Source organism: Callospermophilus lateralis, chromosome 6, assembly GCF_048772815.1.
Source record: "Callospermophilus lateralis isolate mCalLat2 chromosome 6, mCalLat2.hap1, whole genome shotgun sequence".
In the NCBI taxonomy this organism is placed as follows: domain Eukaryota; kingdom Metazoa; phylum Chordata; class Mammalia; order Rodentia; family Sciuridae; genus Callospermophilus; species Callospermophilus lateralis.
Genome location: NC_135310.1, coordinates 99,515,381 through 99,531,355, shown reverse-complemented (window position 1 = coordinate 99,531,355; position 15,975 = coordinate 99,515,381). Strand labels below are relative to the sequence as shown.

The following is a 15,975-nucleotide window of genomic DNA, read 5'->3' as shown; positions in this document are numbered from 1 at the left end:
GTTCACTGTCACTGTGTTTCCAAGATTGGATGTGGCAGCTCCCCAGCTGCCAGCAGAACAAACCATCATAAGCCCTCATTCAGCCAAGAACAGATGTTCAATGTGTTTCCTCCAGGCATCCTCTGGTCGTGACCCTGTGAGCCTAGCCCGCCTGGGTGAAAATGATGGCTAGAATTTTCTGATAATGAACCTGACACTGCTCCTAATTTTTCCAACCTTTTAAAGTTATCAATGTTTTAAGCAGTGATTTATAGGTAGATGCCTAAAACTGTAAAACTGTTTGCAAGAAACCAACTCTCCTTTTACCCACATCCTCACCCTCACGGTTGGTGATCACTTTACAAACAGAACTGTAAACAGACACAAATGCAAGACTTGGGTAGCAGGGCATATGAAAATCGAAATGCCAATGCCAACATTCAAACCACTACAAATTCTTTATGCATTTTAGACTGCAGAGGAAGTCTAGTTTTATTTTTATTATTTTTTTCTTTTTGGTAATGCTGGCCATCAAACCTAGGATCTTGCATGTGCTAAGCAAGTGCTCTACCACTGAGTCACATCCTTAACTCCCAGTTTTAATTTTGTATTTTTTTAAGCAATTAACTCTTGAATCATTAATATAACAGTCATTAAAAGTAAAGACATTATTGCTGCCTGACTCACATCAAATGCAACTGGTTTTAAATTTGACATAGGTTCATACTGGGTGGGCTTTTTTCTCTAGTGATGAATACATACATAATCAAGTAAGAATCTAGATGTGACATTGAAATACATAATGATGTATTGCACAATATGCTTTTCTAATGACAGACCCACCTTATGCTGTGCAAGCTGTGTTTTTATTTTATCTGGATCATTGGCAATTTCCAGTTCAGAATCCAAACACTTTTCTGACTCTTCCAGCCATTCCATTAGTTTAGTCCAAGCTTCATGGAACTGTAAAAGAAATTCACATCTTTGTCCAGAAATTTTTGAAAATACTGTATTTGATATCTAGCATATTTTAAAATAGAAATATTAATGGATATATTGAATATCATTCATTCAAAATTTCCCTTGAAGAAGAAAAAAGTAAAGCTTCTCCAGAAAATTACAAAATGTCTGGACAGGGCTTGGCATTTATGTTTGTACCCCATGGTAATTTTGTTGTGACCCATTCAACGCATGGACATGAACAGAAATAGGAAGGACCCAGTTAAGGAGCTCCAGGGAGAACTTCCTTTTTTCCTGTTCTTTATTTTTGCTCAATAATAAACACAGATTCTCAGAAAATGTTGTTTGGTCTTTTTGTTGTGTTGTGCTGTGTTTTGTGGTCCACTGTGGTCTCTTGACACATGTGGATTTACTTCTAAGGTGTTTAATTTCTTTTTTTTTAATATTTATTTTTTAGTTGTATTTGGACACAATACCTTTATTTATTTATTTATTTCTATATGGTGCTGAGGATTGAACCCAGGGCCTTGCACATGCTAGGTGAGCGCTCTACCGCTGAGCCACAACCCCAGTCCCAGGTGTTAAACTTCTAATGTGTTAAGAAAAAGGAAGGAAAGTGGAGGAGAAAGAATAAAGCTTGGAAATTGGTTTTTAAAAGTGACAAGAACAAAAAGAGGCATTGTATTCCTACTTAGCATAAAGATAATTCCACATCTTCATTTGTGCTAACAAAATTCTCATATTAATGCCTGTGTCTCACATACTGGTTTTATATGTACAAGCACCCACAATATTTCAGTTCTAATAAAATATAATTCTCACACTCTGGAGATATATATTTTTGGTTTCAGCCAAGGTCTCTTTTCTATCATGTAGAAGAATTAGTAGGTTCTAATTTTAGATACCAAATTGTGAAACTGGTTATAAATTATTTCTTATAATAAACTAAAATGAACATATACATAACAAAACTAAAGTAATCAACATAAAAGACTTGTCTACCAAAGAACATTAATAATGAAATAACAAAAAGACATTTAACAACATGAGTACAATCCAGGCACAGAACCACAGAGCTTCAGGGCCCACAAGAGATTATCTCATTACAAATCTGCTCTCTCTGCACATCCCTCCCAAAACTCTCATCAATTTAAACATAGAAAAAGAAAAAATCCAGGCAGAAAAGCACATAAAATGCCAAAGTCAGATAATTATGATCTACATTAAAGCCAAAAACTGAGATAGAATAAAAAATAAAGAAATTAAAGAAACAGATAGTTAAGGTGTTAGGTAGTTTGAGACTAAATAACGTAGGTTGCAACAGCTGGATGCTAAGTTCACTAATATAAACCATAGGTTCTAAAGAGGGTTCTGCTTTCAAAGCTATTTTTAAGCCATATAAATAGAGGGAATGCTATCCATTACCAGTGAAACAGTGGAAAATGTTTATGAAGTAAGTTAAATGAAATGAAACCAGGAAATTGATTAAGTGAAGAATGAAGAAAGAGGATGAGTATTGGTACCAAAAAACTTTTGTAAATGAGAAGTTCCAAAATCAAGAAATACCTGTACTACAGGTGGCAATGTGCTACATATTACAGAGAAAAAAAAATGTTAGGCTCAGAATTAATTTTTTTTTAAAAATTTTTTAGTTGTTTATGGACCTTTATTTATTAATTTATATGTGGTGCTGAGACTCGAACCCAGTGCCTCACTCTGGTAGGCAAGTGTTGTACCACTGAGCCACAACTTCAGCCCAAATTAATATAGTTTTGAAGAAACATCAGAAACTAACTCTGTTCCAAAGGCTTCTTTTTAACACTGGACAAGTCATATCTCCCACTCAAAAAGGAACATATAGCATGTAATTCTCTAATGCAATCTGCCATTTCTAAAACTTTAAAAAAATTTATCCCGATAGCTATAAACAATGAAATACTTGACTCCCATGACACTTGTTATATCATGTAACTGAGCCTGCCTTAAGAAGACTGTCTTAGGAAGTACTTGGAAATTAGTAATAAAATAAAGTATGATCCCTTGCTCTAAATATGAGAGTGGAGGCTAAAAAACAAAGGAAAAATCAACAAACACAATAACAGGATTTGGAGCTTCTTTTTTAGCTTTAATGATAATGGTCAAGGTATAATCAGTCTTTCAAGATCAGTTCCCCAGGGCCTGAAATTGCTGCCAGGTCAAAAAGTGATGTCAACATGCAAAAATAGGCCATGATCTTTTCAGGAAATAAACAACGTGGCTCCTGATCGCTACACCTTGCACTGCCCGCAATCAAAAGTACTTTACTAACATACATTTCAGTAGTTAGAACTGATCCAGTGCCAAGTTCAGAGAATTTCTATAAAGGTTTATTACCTGCTTGGCCCTCTTCCTTGCTTCATCCAAAGATCTTCCTCTTTCTACTAACCGTTGAACCACTTTTTCCCATCGACTTTGAACACTGATGAGTAGATTCTTAATTAGGACAACATCTTGTTTCTGACTAAAATACTTCAGGTGGGTTCCAGTTTTGTCCAGTTCTATTATCTGCTCTCGGTGAGAATTTACTTCATTGGCAAAAACCTTTCCCCCAGAAAAAAGGACAAAATTAGAAACAGGAGAAAAATGGATCTATCTTAAAAATGCTTCTGGTGTCATAAAGCTCAAATTGTTTTAATGGTCAACAGAAGGTTTTCAAGCACCAAATTCATACTTCTCCCATGAAAAGAGCCCAGCGTCTGAAAGGAGAATGCTATCCACTTGAGTCACTACATACCTTGTGCTCATCAATTTGAAACAAGACTGTGTCCAAGATAAGACTTGGCCGAGAAGCCACATTTAGGGTCTGTTCAGCCTGGGTGAGCCAGTTGATGAAGTCTTGGAGGGAATTATGGAACTCCATTGCCAAGTTGAGGGCTTCTTCCAGTTTAGTCTGTGAAGGCAGATTATTTAGTGTTTGATGCCTAAGGGTTTGGGTTATATTATTGGTTTGTTTCAGGTTAATCATTCTTTGCAGATTCCTTTCCCTTCCACACTTTATGAATACAGTATCCATATTAACCAAACAGTCAGCTTACTTTTTTATAATGGGCCTTCACTAAAATACTAGCAAATCAAACCTCTTTATTAAGTTCCATCTAGTAAGAAGTATTTTCCCACAGCTAGAAAATATTTAATATACACTAAACTGTGCTAATGGACAATTTTCTTATAGCATTACTCCCAGCATTACAGATTTCTTAGATTGTTGTTCTGAAATTTCTGAAAAGTGATAAAAAATTCATAATTTAACATAAATTGTAATCACTTTTGGATCAAATTTTTATGTAAATGCCCATAAAATCCAAGTAGAATCTCTTGCTCTTTCTTTGTTTCGTGGGTGTGATTAGAATTTGAGAGTTTGATAATATTTAAAAATATCCCTGAATGACACTTGAGCTATGATCTGTATTGTATAGATACCTCTTTATTCTCTTGTGTCAGCATACTAGGTTCAACTGATGCCATGGAACCCCAAATGCATACAGAATCCTTTTTAAACATGAATTACTAAAAATTCTACTCTTGATAGTTCTAAACTCAGAAATAAAGCAAAATCCATGCAACAAACCAACTAAAACATTGGTTCTATTATTTTAATCAAAGCACATACTTTCCTTTCATTGAGTTTGGTTTCCACTGATTCCCATTTTTCTTTCAAGTTATTTATGTCTTGGTCAATATTTGTCTCTGCAGATTCGGGGCATCTTGCAAGCATCTGCTGGCCTTTCTGCATCAGACTCTTATATGTTTCCTCTTTAACATCAAAGGCAGCACAGACTTCCTAAATTGAGATACCTTGAAGTTATATGACTTTAAAGAAAATAAAATCTAAAAATTCAATCTTTCCAGATCATCAATTCCAAACTCCTCAACAAATATTCATTCCTCTGGCATAAAGAACAATCATGACACGCAGTTAAACTTTTTACTATATTGAAATAATACCAAAACCTACAGCCATTTCCAGTCTACTGAGAAATCTCAGAAATGGTGCTATCATTATCAATGCATTCTGCATGCCAAAGTTTGAAGCAATAGTTTTCATGTTGTCAAGAAATATTTCACAGGCTGGGATGTGCAGAGTGCTCACCTAGCATGTGTGAGGCACTGGGTTAGATCCTCAGCACTGCATGAAAGCAAATAAATAAAACAAAGGTATTGTGTCCAAATACAACTAAAAAAATATTACAAAGAAAAAGAAAGGTTTTACTAGCCAGGCACAGTAGTGTGCACCTTTAGTCCCAGCTACTTGGGAGTCTGAGACAAGAGGTTGGCAAGTTGGGAGCCAGTCTCAGAAACTTAGTGAGACCCTGTCTCAAAATAAAAAATAAAAAGGGCTGGGGTATAGCTCAGAGGTAGTGCACACCTGGGTTCCATCCCCAGTACAAAAGGGGAGAGGGGAGACACACAAGTATCTTCTTTTAACACAACAAGAACATATTTTCCAGCCTTCCATGGTACTAGGTGAGAATATCATGCTTATTAAATGAACTTTAGATAGGGCAAAGGGTAAAGGGAAGGAACGGGAAGGGAGTGGGGAATAGGGGTAGGAAAGACGGTGGAATACAATGGTCATCAATACCCTAAGTACATGTATGAAGACATGAAGGATGTGACTCTACTTTGTGTACAAACAGAGATATGAAAAATTGTGCTCTATATGTGTAATATAAATTGTAATGCATTCTGTTGATATATATAACAAATTAAAATAGAAAAAAACAATAATCTTTAAGTATATTCTGATTTATTTTGGAGATTTTTCTTTTACTTCAAGGCCCAACAGTTTAAAACCTGCACAGTATTATAACATTATCCATTTGAGCTTATCAATTTTGGGGGAAATGTTGGCTTCTAAAAAATAACTTGACTTCTAAAACCTCATGTGCTGACACATTAATCTTTGAAATAAAGAATACGTTCTGACTTAAAATTTTTAATCGATAACTTGTATTATTTCTTATACATGATAATCTCTGCTATAAAATCACGTATCTTTTAAAGCCTCTTCTTCTTATTATATATAACATAACACCAGGGCCCACAAAAAATGGTCAATCTGTTAATCTGAGACTAGAGCTGTAGGAAATCTGTACGCACCATATGGGCATTAAGTTGCTCCCTGGCTGTTTCCGGTAAACCTCCCAGAGGTTTGGATGCCAGCAGATGACGCTCTGTGTCAGTAAGCCACTGCTGTAAATCCTCGATTTCGCCATGGAACCCTTTGGCCTGCAGTGATAGGTAAGTTTTAAGTTTGAGCCACAAACACTTTCACTTTCAAAGCAGAAAACAGATTCAAACAGTCCCAGCCTGCCAAGCCCCTCTCTGCATTCTCAATGGCCAGGTACCATTAGATCTGCCTGGCCTCTCAGCTCAGCAGATAAGAGTATTATGCTAAAAACTGAAGTGCCTTCTTCTTTACTCGTTCTTTATCCACACTCATTTCTACTACTCTCCTTAAAGTATAAAAATTAAACAGCAGTCTGCGAACTACTGAAAGAAACCCATGCTATTTTGGTCTTGAACACTACAGACTAAATCTCAGGATTTAGTCTCTTTATTCACCTGACGTAAGGCACCATCCAGCTGCTGCTTCCTTTTTTCTGTTTTTTCCAGAACATTTTGCCAGCGTTGATTTAAAACTTCGAGCTTGTGCTGAAGATTGCTTGCTTCTTCTCCTGCACTTGATTCAATTAGATCATTTCCTGCTTTATTAACCGCTTCCACTGTGGACTGATGGGCTAATACGTCATTTTGAAGCACCTGAAAATATTAAGATAACATCATGTTTGCCAGTTGGTAACACAATGACACCACTTTTAACATAATTGTATTTTCTGTTTATGAGACATTCTGAAACAAAAACCTTAAAGCAGAGATCTAACGTGAGGTTTTAAAGTGATGGAATTCATTTCACTTTATAGCTTTCCTAGATATAGTTTTAGTCTACCAACACCCCTTGAAATAATTGTGTAAGGACACCTTGCCAGTTCTTCCCATTACAATGACCTTGCAACTGATGCACTACATATCTGGAGATTATCATTAAAGGTTCTAAATTTTTTCAATTTATTGAATCAAAATTAATTTTTATGTCTTAATTACTTAATTTAGAAATATTTTTATATATTCATTTTCAATATCCATTTTCAAACATAAAATTATCACTTCTAAAATATAGATATTTTATAATTAGCTTTCTAAAAGAAAAGAAAGTAACCAAAAAATATTACTTTATTTTCTCTTATTGGAGGGGCACTAGAATTAACTGCTAATTTCAAAGGAATGTAATATTGTAAGGGTCCATTATAATCCTCCCCTACGCTTACTGGCTCATAGTTGAAAATGGTAAAGAAAAAGAACTTCAGCTCTCAGCCCATGTCAGATATCACATGTTTGTAGGGAATCAAGATAGGGATTTCAGAGAAGGCCAGTAGCCATCTGAGAGCACTGTTCTCTGACAGTATTCACTCATTTTCTAAGGCATCTGGTGAAGGAGTGTTTTCCAAAGGCTATAAAACCAAGTGAATAAGGAGTTATCTTTATAGAAAGCAGGTACTTTGATATGTTAATAGTAGGAATTCTTTCTCAAGGTGGAAGAGTTAAATGTTCTTGTCCAAATTTAAAAGAAAATACTATAAAATGCAATCTTCTAAATGGTCCGGTCTACAGGAGACTGCAGGAGAGGAAGGGGTGGAAACATTACCTTCCTTCCTCCAGCAACTCTGTTAGAATTCTAAATCTTCTAACTTTTGATCTTTGAGCAATGGAAAGAAAAAAGGAACCATTTTTAACTGCTCAAAAGATAGATAAACAAAACTAGAAGGTCCTTCCAGACCCCTCACCAAAAGTGGATCTGTGCCTCATCTTTCCATCTCTACTATATATTTTATGTAGTTCATATCACTGATGTAGGTTACTTTTTAAAACAACTACCAGGTTAATGGAAACATAAATGCATCTATAAACTCACACTATGAAAATAAACATTTAGTTTCTATGAAGTTAGTCTGATCAGTCATTTTTTGCTTTAAGCAAAGGTATAATACAGACATTAAATAATGAAACAAGCTTCTATGTAATCACTAATTATGCAAAATAATCCTAATTTCTTAATCAGATATAGCTGGTCAATGACTATCCATTTAGACAGGATCAGGCAAAAGAGGAGAAAGAATCTAAACTAGGGAGTTGTTAGCATGAGGAAAAATATGAAAGAAGGAGAACTAAAGTAAGAATAGTCAAAAACTGTATCTCGTTATCTTAAATGCTATTTTTTTTTTGCATTTTACATTTACTATTAAAATGTTAATAAAAGTAAATTATTAAATGTTACCTCTCTGATAATCAGGAAAACTTTACTTAAAGTTCAGCTTCAGGACTTGGAAGACACTATTAGTAAGGTAAATGCTTAAGTCTAGGAAAGACTGTGGAATGTTAGGGTAAACTCTACTGTACATTTATAAAAGTCTAGTGATTCAAGAAATAGGGAATGATTTGCTGCTAGGAATTATCAACCAGTGTCACAAAGATGACAATGACATAAAATGATTTTGCATGAGTCTCTTAACAACTTGCAACTCATAAGCTTCAAATCAAAAAACAAAAAAACTCCTTTAAACATAAATGTTTTTAAAAACTGATTTAGAAAGGAATATGACACAAAAAGCCAGTCAAAGATAAGAGTGACTGAGATAGAATGAAAAAACCACAACATAATAAGAGATGTACAGACAGAAATCAGTTAGATACCCAAGCAGGCTAAGAGACATTGAGTGGAGACAGGAACCAGAGGAAAAACAAAATCTGTGTCAAAACAACAACATTTTGAATCCCTGACTTTTTCAGGCTATGCCCAACAACTTTTAAAAATAGGTGAAGTTAACACAATAACAGGTATAATTAAGAATTTTAATCATTCATGTTTGCCATGAAGCTCCAATAAAATTTAGCCACAAATTTCCCATCTCTGCTGTATTTGATAAGGACTATACTGAACAATGAGAAAAACATTGTAATAAGAGCCTATTAAGTAGTCTAATCCTTAGTTACCAATATCAAATATGAACTCATATTAAAATCATAACCTTGAAAAATGCATAAACATACCAAAAACTTTGATGACACTAAAAGTGCATAGAAAAGAAACATAATACGTAACAATATCTACATACATGATGCTTGGCAAGTTCAATTTCAATGGCTTTAGGGTCTCCTCCAACAGGTTTCTGTTCACTTAGCAAGCCCTCAGTGTGCGTCAGCCATGCCAAGAGCTCATCCAGAGCATGCTGGAACTGACCCAGTGCTAACAGAGCACCCTCCAGCTTGTGCTATGAGAAAGCAGAGAGAAAGAAGATCCATATGAATGACCCATATTTATAAAAAAAAAAAGGGCAAAAATCAATTGTTTTCTTCTGCTGATAAGCACATCCCACTGAAAGCCCAATCAACATATACTTCCACATTTTTAGTTAGATCTTCTTTCTTTAAAAAAATGGCATAAGCAAAAAGAGCTCTAATAAGAGAATCTGGGACTTCCAAAGTTTATTTCCATAATTACCTGATTTTATTTTTAGTAATTATTTTACATTAATGCCTAAAATCAACAATGCTTAACTTCATAACCAAAGTCTTGGTGTTTACCTGTCTGTTGATAATTCTCTCATCCAGGCTATCCCATATCAATTTCAGTTCCATTAATGGGTCTTGAACTGTGTGTTTGTCACTTTCTTCTGTTACTTTTTTCAGCAAAAGTTCTGCTTGATGGTTCAGTCTTTCCATTTCTATCTGTTGTTGATAGGCCTCTGACTTAAATTGCTAAGACAGAAAGATACAAGGGATTTTTTTTTTTTTACACATTGGTAACTTTAAACAAACAAAAATTCTGTGGTTAAATCTTTATTCTAATTCATATTTCCTATTGTAGGGAAGTGAGAAGGAATAAAAATTAAACATGGGATTAACTGATGGAAGAATACAGATAAAAAATTAAGGAAAATGTTTCCTCTTTATTCATTGTTTCTAGTGAAAAGATATTTCTATTTAAATTTTGATATTTTATTTTTGTTCTCTACAACAAAATGAATAAATTTAGAAGTCCGAGCATATTCCAATATTTAATTGTACACTAAAAATGAGTTTGAAATGATAGGAAAGACGAATATAAAATATATATCAACATATGTGAAAACCAGAAAACAATGTACCTAAGAAACTCAGTATTTCTTGCTCTAAAACATACATGAATCTTGCATCCCCTGATAATTTTTTTTTTTGTGGTTATGTTACATTCATTAATATTTAGTCATTCCTACACTTCACCCTTGGCTGACACAGAGGAACACTATTCCCTGACATGGTGCCTCTTGTATTACAAACATGTAGTTAATAACATTGGCTTTGCCAATCAACAGGTTAGAAAATGGTTGCTTGTAACAGAAAATTGTCCTCTCATAAAATATCTTCATAAAATTTTTGAATCTGTAATAGTAAATAATGGCTAAGCAGTTCCTTAATTTTCTTTCAAACATATGAAAATAATAAGTAAATTACAGTGAGTACTTACTATGATCAAGTTACTCAACTAACTTATTACTATAAGGAAATACTCTCATCCTCCATTCACACTAAGGACACAAAAATAGAGAAGTCAGAAAACTTTCCTGAGGTCATTTGGCTAGCAAGCGGATGAACTCAAACCTAAACCTAGACAACTTGATTTCAGAGTTTTCTCTCCTAACCAGCTTGCTATATTAAAACCACCTGAAATAAATAAACACAAGGATCCAAAATAAATTCTCCTTCATCGCTGTAATTGTACATATAAAGTATGTCATGTGCTTGTTATTTGACAAGGCAAAGTAAAACAAGATAATCTCAGTCTAACAATGGTAATCATAAAATTCTCAAGAAGAAAAATTTGTTTCTACGTGAAACAGTCTGTCAGACTCAGATGAAAATGTCATAATTCTAAAGTCAGATAATTAATTATTTTATATCAAAATCTAAAGGACTTCGCTGATAGTGGTCTCTGTATGAACAATTAGGAAGGCAATAGCTGATTTCACTTCAGTAAATAATCACTCTACAGAAGAATCCAGAGAGGAAACAGTCCAGCCATTTTCACAGCTGGAAATTAAGCACCACAAAAGCAAAAATGACAGAGGAAAGCAGATGGAAACCAGTAAACATTTACAAAACAAACATCTTGGGAAATACAATTATACTATGAATGTGTCCATTAATTACTCAGAACATATTAAAGAAAAAATGTTGCTGCATGTGTATTGGTGACACACTCCCCACACTCCACCATGCACCCAATATGGGGATATTTGAAAGACTATACATCAAATCTCAAGAGTAGTTGCTTCTGGGTACAACATATTTTAAGAAACTTAGAAAAATTGTTTTTTCTCCTTTTAGCTTACTTGTATTCTCCTACTTTTCTATAATAAACAAAATAACAAGAAAATAACTAGTATATTTCCTTTTTTAATGAGCATTTAGCTACTGCTTACTTTGTGTAGGCACTATTTTAAGCCCGTTTTAAAAGCAAAATGTAAATTTATTTCATGTTAGGAATCTGATGACTTGAAAACTTAAGAATGTAGTGTTAGGATATGGTTCAGTGGTAGAGCATTTGCCTAGCATGCATGAGGTCCTGGGTTCAATTCCCAGCATCAGGAGAACAAAACAGAGAAAAATGCAAGAAAGTCTTTGGTAAATGATGTGGCTGCCACACATACCTTTAGTTCTTCAATTTGCTGCTTGACAGTTTCAAGGTCTGTTCCAATTGGAGACATTGAAGCCAACTTACCACCTGCAATATCGACCCAGTCAAATACTGCCTGAAAGACACATTAGTGTATATGTTAATATACTAGTATATTTGAAGGTGCTACAATATCTTATGTATTTTAGAAAAGTCTTAACTCACCATTTTTTTTTAGGCACTAAATATATAAAAAGTGACACTGTGCTTTAATGAAATTCCCAGACAATACAATGGGGGGAAGATCTTGAAAAATATCTGAAATTGCTGCCATTAATGAACCCTAAGAACTTAAGCAGCAACTTGGGAAAAAAAATATCTTCTACTTCCTAATCATACCTTGGACCCTCAGAAGTACCTGGGGACTTCCATATCTGTAGTGACACTAGCTGCAGGTCTTTAATGGGGGCCTTCCACCTCTACTGTCACCAGCTGCAGGTCTTTAGTAAATCCAGCTGCTCCTCAGGACCAATAGGACCTTCGATGGCCCTTGTTTTTCTAGCAGTGGAAGGACTCTTATGACTCCTCTATTGGAGGACAATGCAATTCAAAGATTCACCATCATGGCCTGACCTTACCAACAGGGCTGGAGCCTGATTTAATTAGTACTCGATATTAACTAATAAGTTATCACTTTGTTTAAAAAAAAAGATGGGTGGAAAGTTTTAATAAGGTGTTATTGGTAATGATTTTTTTCATATATTTCCAAAGTTCAAAACCCTTTTCAGCTAACATAAACCCTGGCTGGTGATATTTATTTTTACAAATATAGAAATGAAATGGCATAATGAAAAAGGAAAAGATGTTCTCATCCGAACATTAAAAAGAATATTCACTCAGTGTTATGGAAATACTTAGAAAGAGGTTTTTTCCATATGCTAAGAGGGATCAAAGATTAAACTCCTGCCAGCCTGTTAGGAAATGGAACAAAGTTAAGGAAGGTAGGGAAGAAAAATCCCTGAGTTGGCCTCCACTGAAGAGAATTTTGGGTATTGAAAACACCAACTCATAAATGGTTAATGAACTGATTGACAACCTTGAAGAGATGTGAAAAACAACTATTAAAAGAAACTATATATATGAAAAGAAGAAAACACTTTTTACACACCAGATTATGACTTAACAAAATGGAAATCTATTTTAGTACATGGAGAACATTGGCTTCAAATCAAATTTCTTTACTTCTGACTTTAAACTTGGTGATATTTTTAGATAGTGTTTACTCCTTTCATCTCATTCCACTCAACTTCAGAACAAAATTCAGTCTCGGTTTCATTTCACTGTTTGGTGTTAAATCATGTATGAAAAATTGTGTGAGGGAACACTTATGCTCACTTTAAAAAAAATGATTTCTTTTTAAAGTAAATTTCACTATGTGTTTAGATACGCATTTCAATCTATACACCTGGAAGGCCAGAAATGTCATCCAGAAGGCCAAACATGAACTGGAGTAGCTGGGACAGTTACAGGAATAGATTTGGCCACAACTGCATGCACACTTGCAGTCTTGGGTTGTGTCAATATGTAATTTTGTAGACATCAACTAGTATGATGCCTTCTTCAGCTATAACCAGCAGACACACTGTAACCACCTTACCTGCAGTCCATCCTGGTACTGAACCGCAGCCTGCATGGCCTCCTCGAGCTTATCAATTCTGTCTTTCCAAGCTTTATTTAGAGAATCCCACGCCGAATTTAACTATGACATAAACATTATAAGTTTTTTAGGGTCAAGTTCAAAATTTTTAACTAGTTGTTAAAACATATTAGTTAAAAATATTTGAGTTAACTAAACTGTTACAAAGGCATCTGATAAGAGTAGAAACTAAGCCAGTTGTACCTCATCAATACTCTTCTTGACGATGGGTTTATCAGGTTCCCCACACGCAGCAATGAGTTCAGAACCCAGGTTAATGACCATGTCCAGCTCTTCCTGTAGCCCATCTATTTCTTCCCTTATGGCCTAGAATAAGAAAGTGACAGCCTTACATGTTAAGCAAAACCACCCTGAAACTAAAATGATGTATACAAAAGATACTGATGGCAATTATTTCTAGGAAGTGGGATCATGATAATTTTTATTTTCTTCCATTTCCTAAATTTCTGCAATAAATTTTCTCAACATAAAAACAGAAGAAATATTTTAAAGGAAAAATGGCACCATTTAAATAACAATGCCACATTTTTATTATAAGAACACAAATAAATAATAAATACTATAACAAAATAGGAACAAATTTTGAAAAACATCAGCATACTGTAAACTGTAGGAAAATTTTGTTTTTCAAACCAAATATGCCTGACAATAAGCATTTAAAATAGACTTAATTAAAATATAAGCTCAAAGACTTTATACAAATCAACATATGTTAGTAGATTTAGGGTAATGAAGCTTTGGATTTAATGTATTTATTCTAAGTACGACTTATAAACTGCAAAAACATTAATTAATTTATCAAATATTTAGTAAGCATAATACAAGCCCTAAGGCACTGGGGATATAAAGAAAAATAGATCTAGTTATTCCCCTCAAGGAGCTCACAGTCCATCAGGAAAGACAGAGGTATAAGCAACAATAAATCAGACTATGTGTAGAGTCTGAAAGTTTTATGGCAACAAAGTCGGTAACTTATTCTTAGCAGATAATTCTGCTAACTATACAAAAACAGAGTTACATGGGGGGGGTTGTGGTAATAATTGAGCTTAAACTTGAAGCTTGAATACGATTTGTCACCAAAGTGGCCAAAAGAACATTCTAAGGTAAGGGAATAAAGTGTGCAAAGGCACAGATGGATGCTAGGAAAAGCACAGGAGTTTGGGGGGATGACCCTTTCTAACTACTGCAATTGAGGAACTCTGGTAAAGAAGCGTAGAATAGAAGTTTTTGGAAATAGGTCTGGGCTAGGCTGGGGCATAAAAAGCTGCATACCCTGTTCTAGGATATTTGGGTTTTATCCAGCATGCAGTGGGTACCTCTGAGGGTTTTCAAGCAGCAACGTAATAAAAGCAGATACAGAGAGATGATTGGCAGCAAGGTTAGAGGCTTAGCAATTAAAGAGACTGTACTATGTGTTACTTTGGAAGCCAAAAGGGGAGATAATGAGGCCCTGAAAAGGCAGAAGCAGTGGAGATGGAGAGAAATTATTTTAAATATACAGTCTCCAAGCAAAATTTGTGGGTGTATTCTATCTCCTACCAACATTATGAATTCCATGTTCAGAAATAAATATAAAATTATAACAGAATAATATTCCTAACATATACCACAGGAACCCAGGTTTCATTATGCCACACCTATCTTTTTTTAAACTTTAAATGAGATTTTCTGCTTACCTCTGCTGCTTCTTGCTGTTGTTTTACTACTGAAGGATCAATTCCAGGATCCTCCAGGTCCCGGATGAAATCTTGAGTATCTTTAGTGGTAACTACCAGTGACATGTGATCACACCAGAACTTTTCTGCTAATTCCATTACGTCCAGGAGTTTAGCTTCCCTTTCTTCAACCAATGTGTGTATGTTCTCCCAAATGAAAACCATTTGGTCAAGTTTATCCTGAACAGCTATGAAGTCAAACAGTATTAGCACAAATGTTGGTTAGTTCCATTGAAGCAATAAAGCAAAATGTTTTAGCTCACACAGAAAACATCGATTCAGTTAGCTAGGTATTTAACACTGGACTAGGTCTTGGCTGATTGTAGTCTGATCAGTATCACTGGGCCCAAAGATCCTATTCCAGCTAGTGCAAGATCTATGGGTCTCTTGCTCTGCTGAACCAAGGCTCTTCCTGAAAAAAGTGGAGGCTCAAAGCTATGTAAACTCAGAGTATACCCAAGTTTAATAAGTTTTAAGTTTGCTGAGCCTGGTCAAACTTCCTCAAAAATTAAGTAACCATGTAAACATTTGTAACTCTCTCCAACTCAAGAATAAAGTTATCTGTTTCAGTCCTAGGAATATAAAAATGTAGGATGTGTATTTCTGGCTTGCTTCTAGATATCCCTATCATGAATTTCCACTGTGCACAAGCCCAGCTCATGGCTCTAAGTTGGATGGGCTATGCTCTTGCCATTTCTGTGGTTATGGGACAGAGCAGGCATACTAGGTAAGATAATATAATCAGGAATGAGAAAAAAAAATATTTAAAAACCTTGGGTTTGGCCTTATTAGCACTATGTTTAGCCTACTTGTTTAAAAAGGCCCTGGGATCACATGGTCTTTGTATAACA

At 34.8% G+C, this 15,975-nt stretch overlaps 1 protein-coding gene across 11 annotated transcripts in view; it reads right to left on the bottom strand.

Annotated features, from left to right (window-relative positions):
* Dst (dystonin) overlaps positions 1-15,975 on the bottom strand; it is a 345,440-nt gene that overhangs the window by 30,255 nt on the left and 299,210 nt on the right. For all 11 annotated transcript variants that reach the window (XM_076858540.2, XM_076858545.2, XM_076858542.2 and 8 more), the window contains 12 exons: positions 15,086-15,312; positions 13,593-13,715; positions 13,350-13,451; positions 11,727-11,828; positions 9,622-9,795; positions 9,153-9,308; positions 6,544-6,741; positions 6,079-6,207; positions 4,589-4,759; positions 3,713-3,868; positions 3,313-3,519; positions 823-942 (listed from right to left, as the gene is read on the bottom strand). In XM_076858540.2, the coding sequence (XP_076714655.2) occupies positions 823-942; positions 3,313-3,519; positions 3,713-3,868; positions 4,589-4,759; positions 6,079-6,207; positions 6,544-6,741; positions 9,153-9,308; positions 9,622-9,795; positions 11,727-11,828; positions 13,350-13,451; positions 13,593-13,715; positions 15,086-15,312 (1,865 nt within the window). The remainder of the gene's footprint in view (positions 1-822; positions 943-3,312; positions 3,520-3,712; positions 3,869-4,588; positions 4,760-6,078; positions 6,208-6,543; positions 6,742-9,152; positions 9,309-9,621; positions 9,796-11,726; positions 11,829-13,349; positions 13,452-13,592; positions 13,716-15,085; positions 15,313-15,975) is intronic.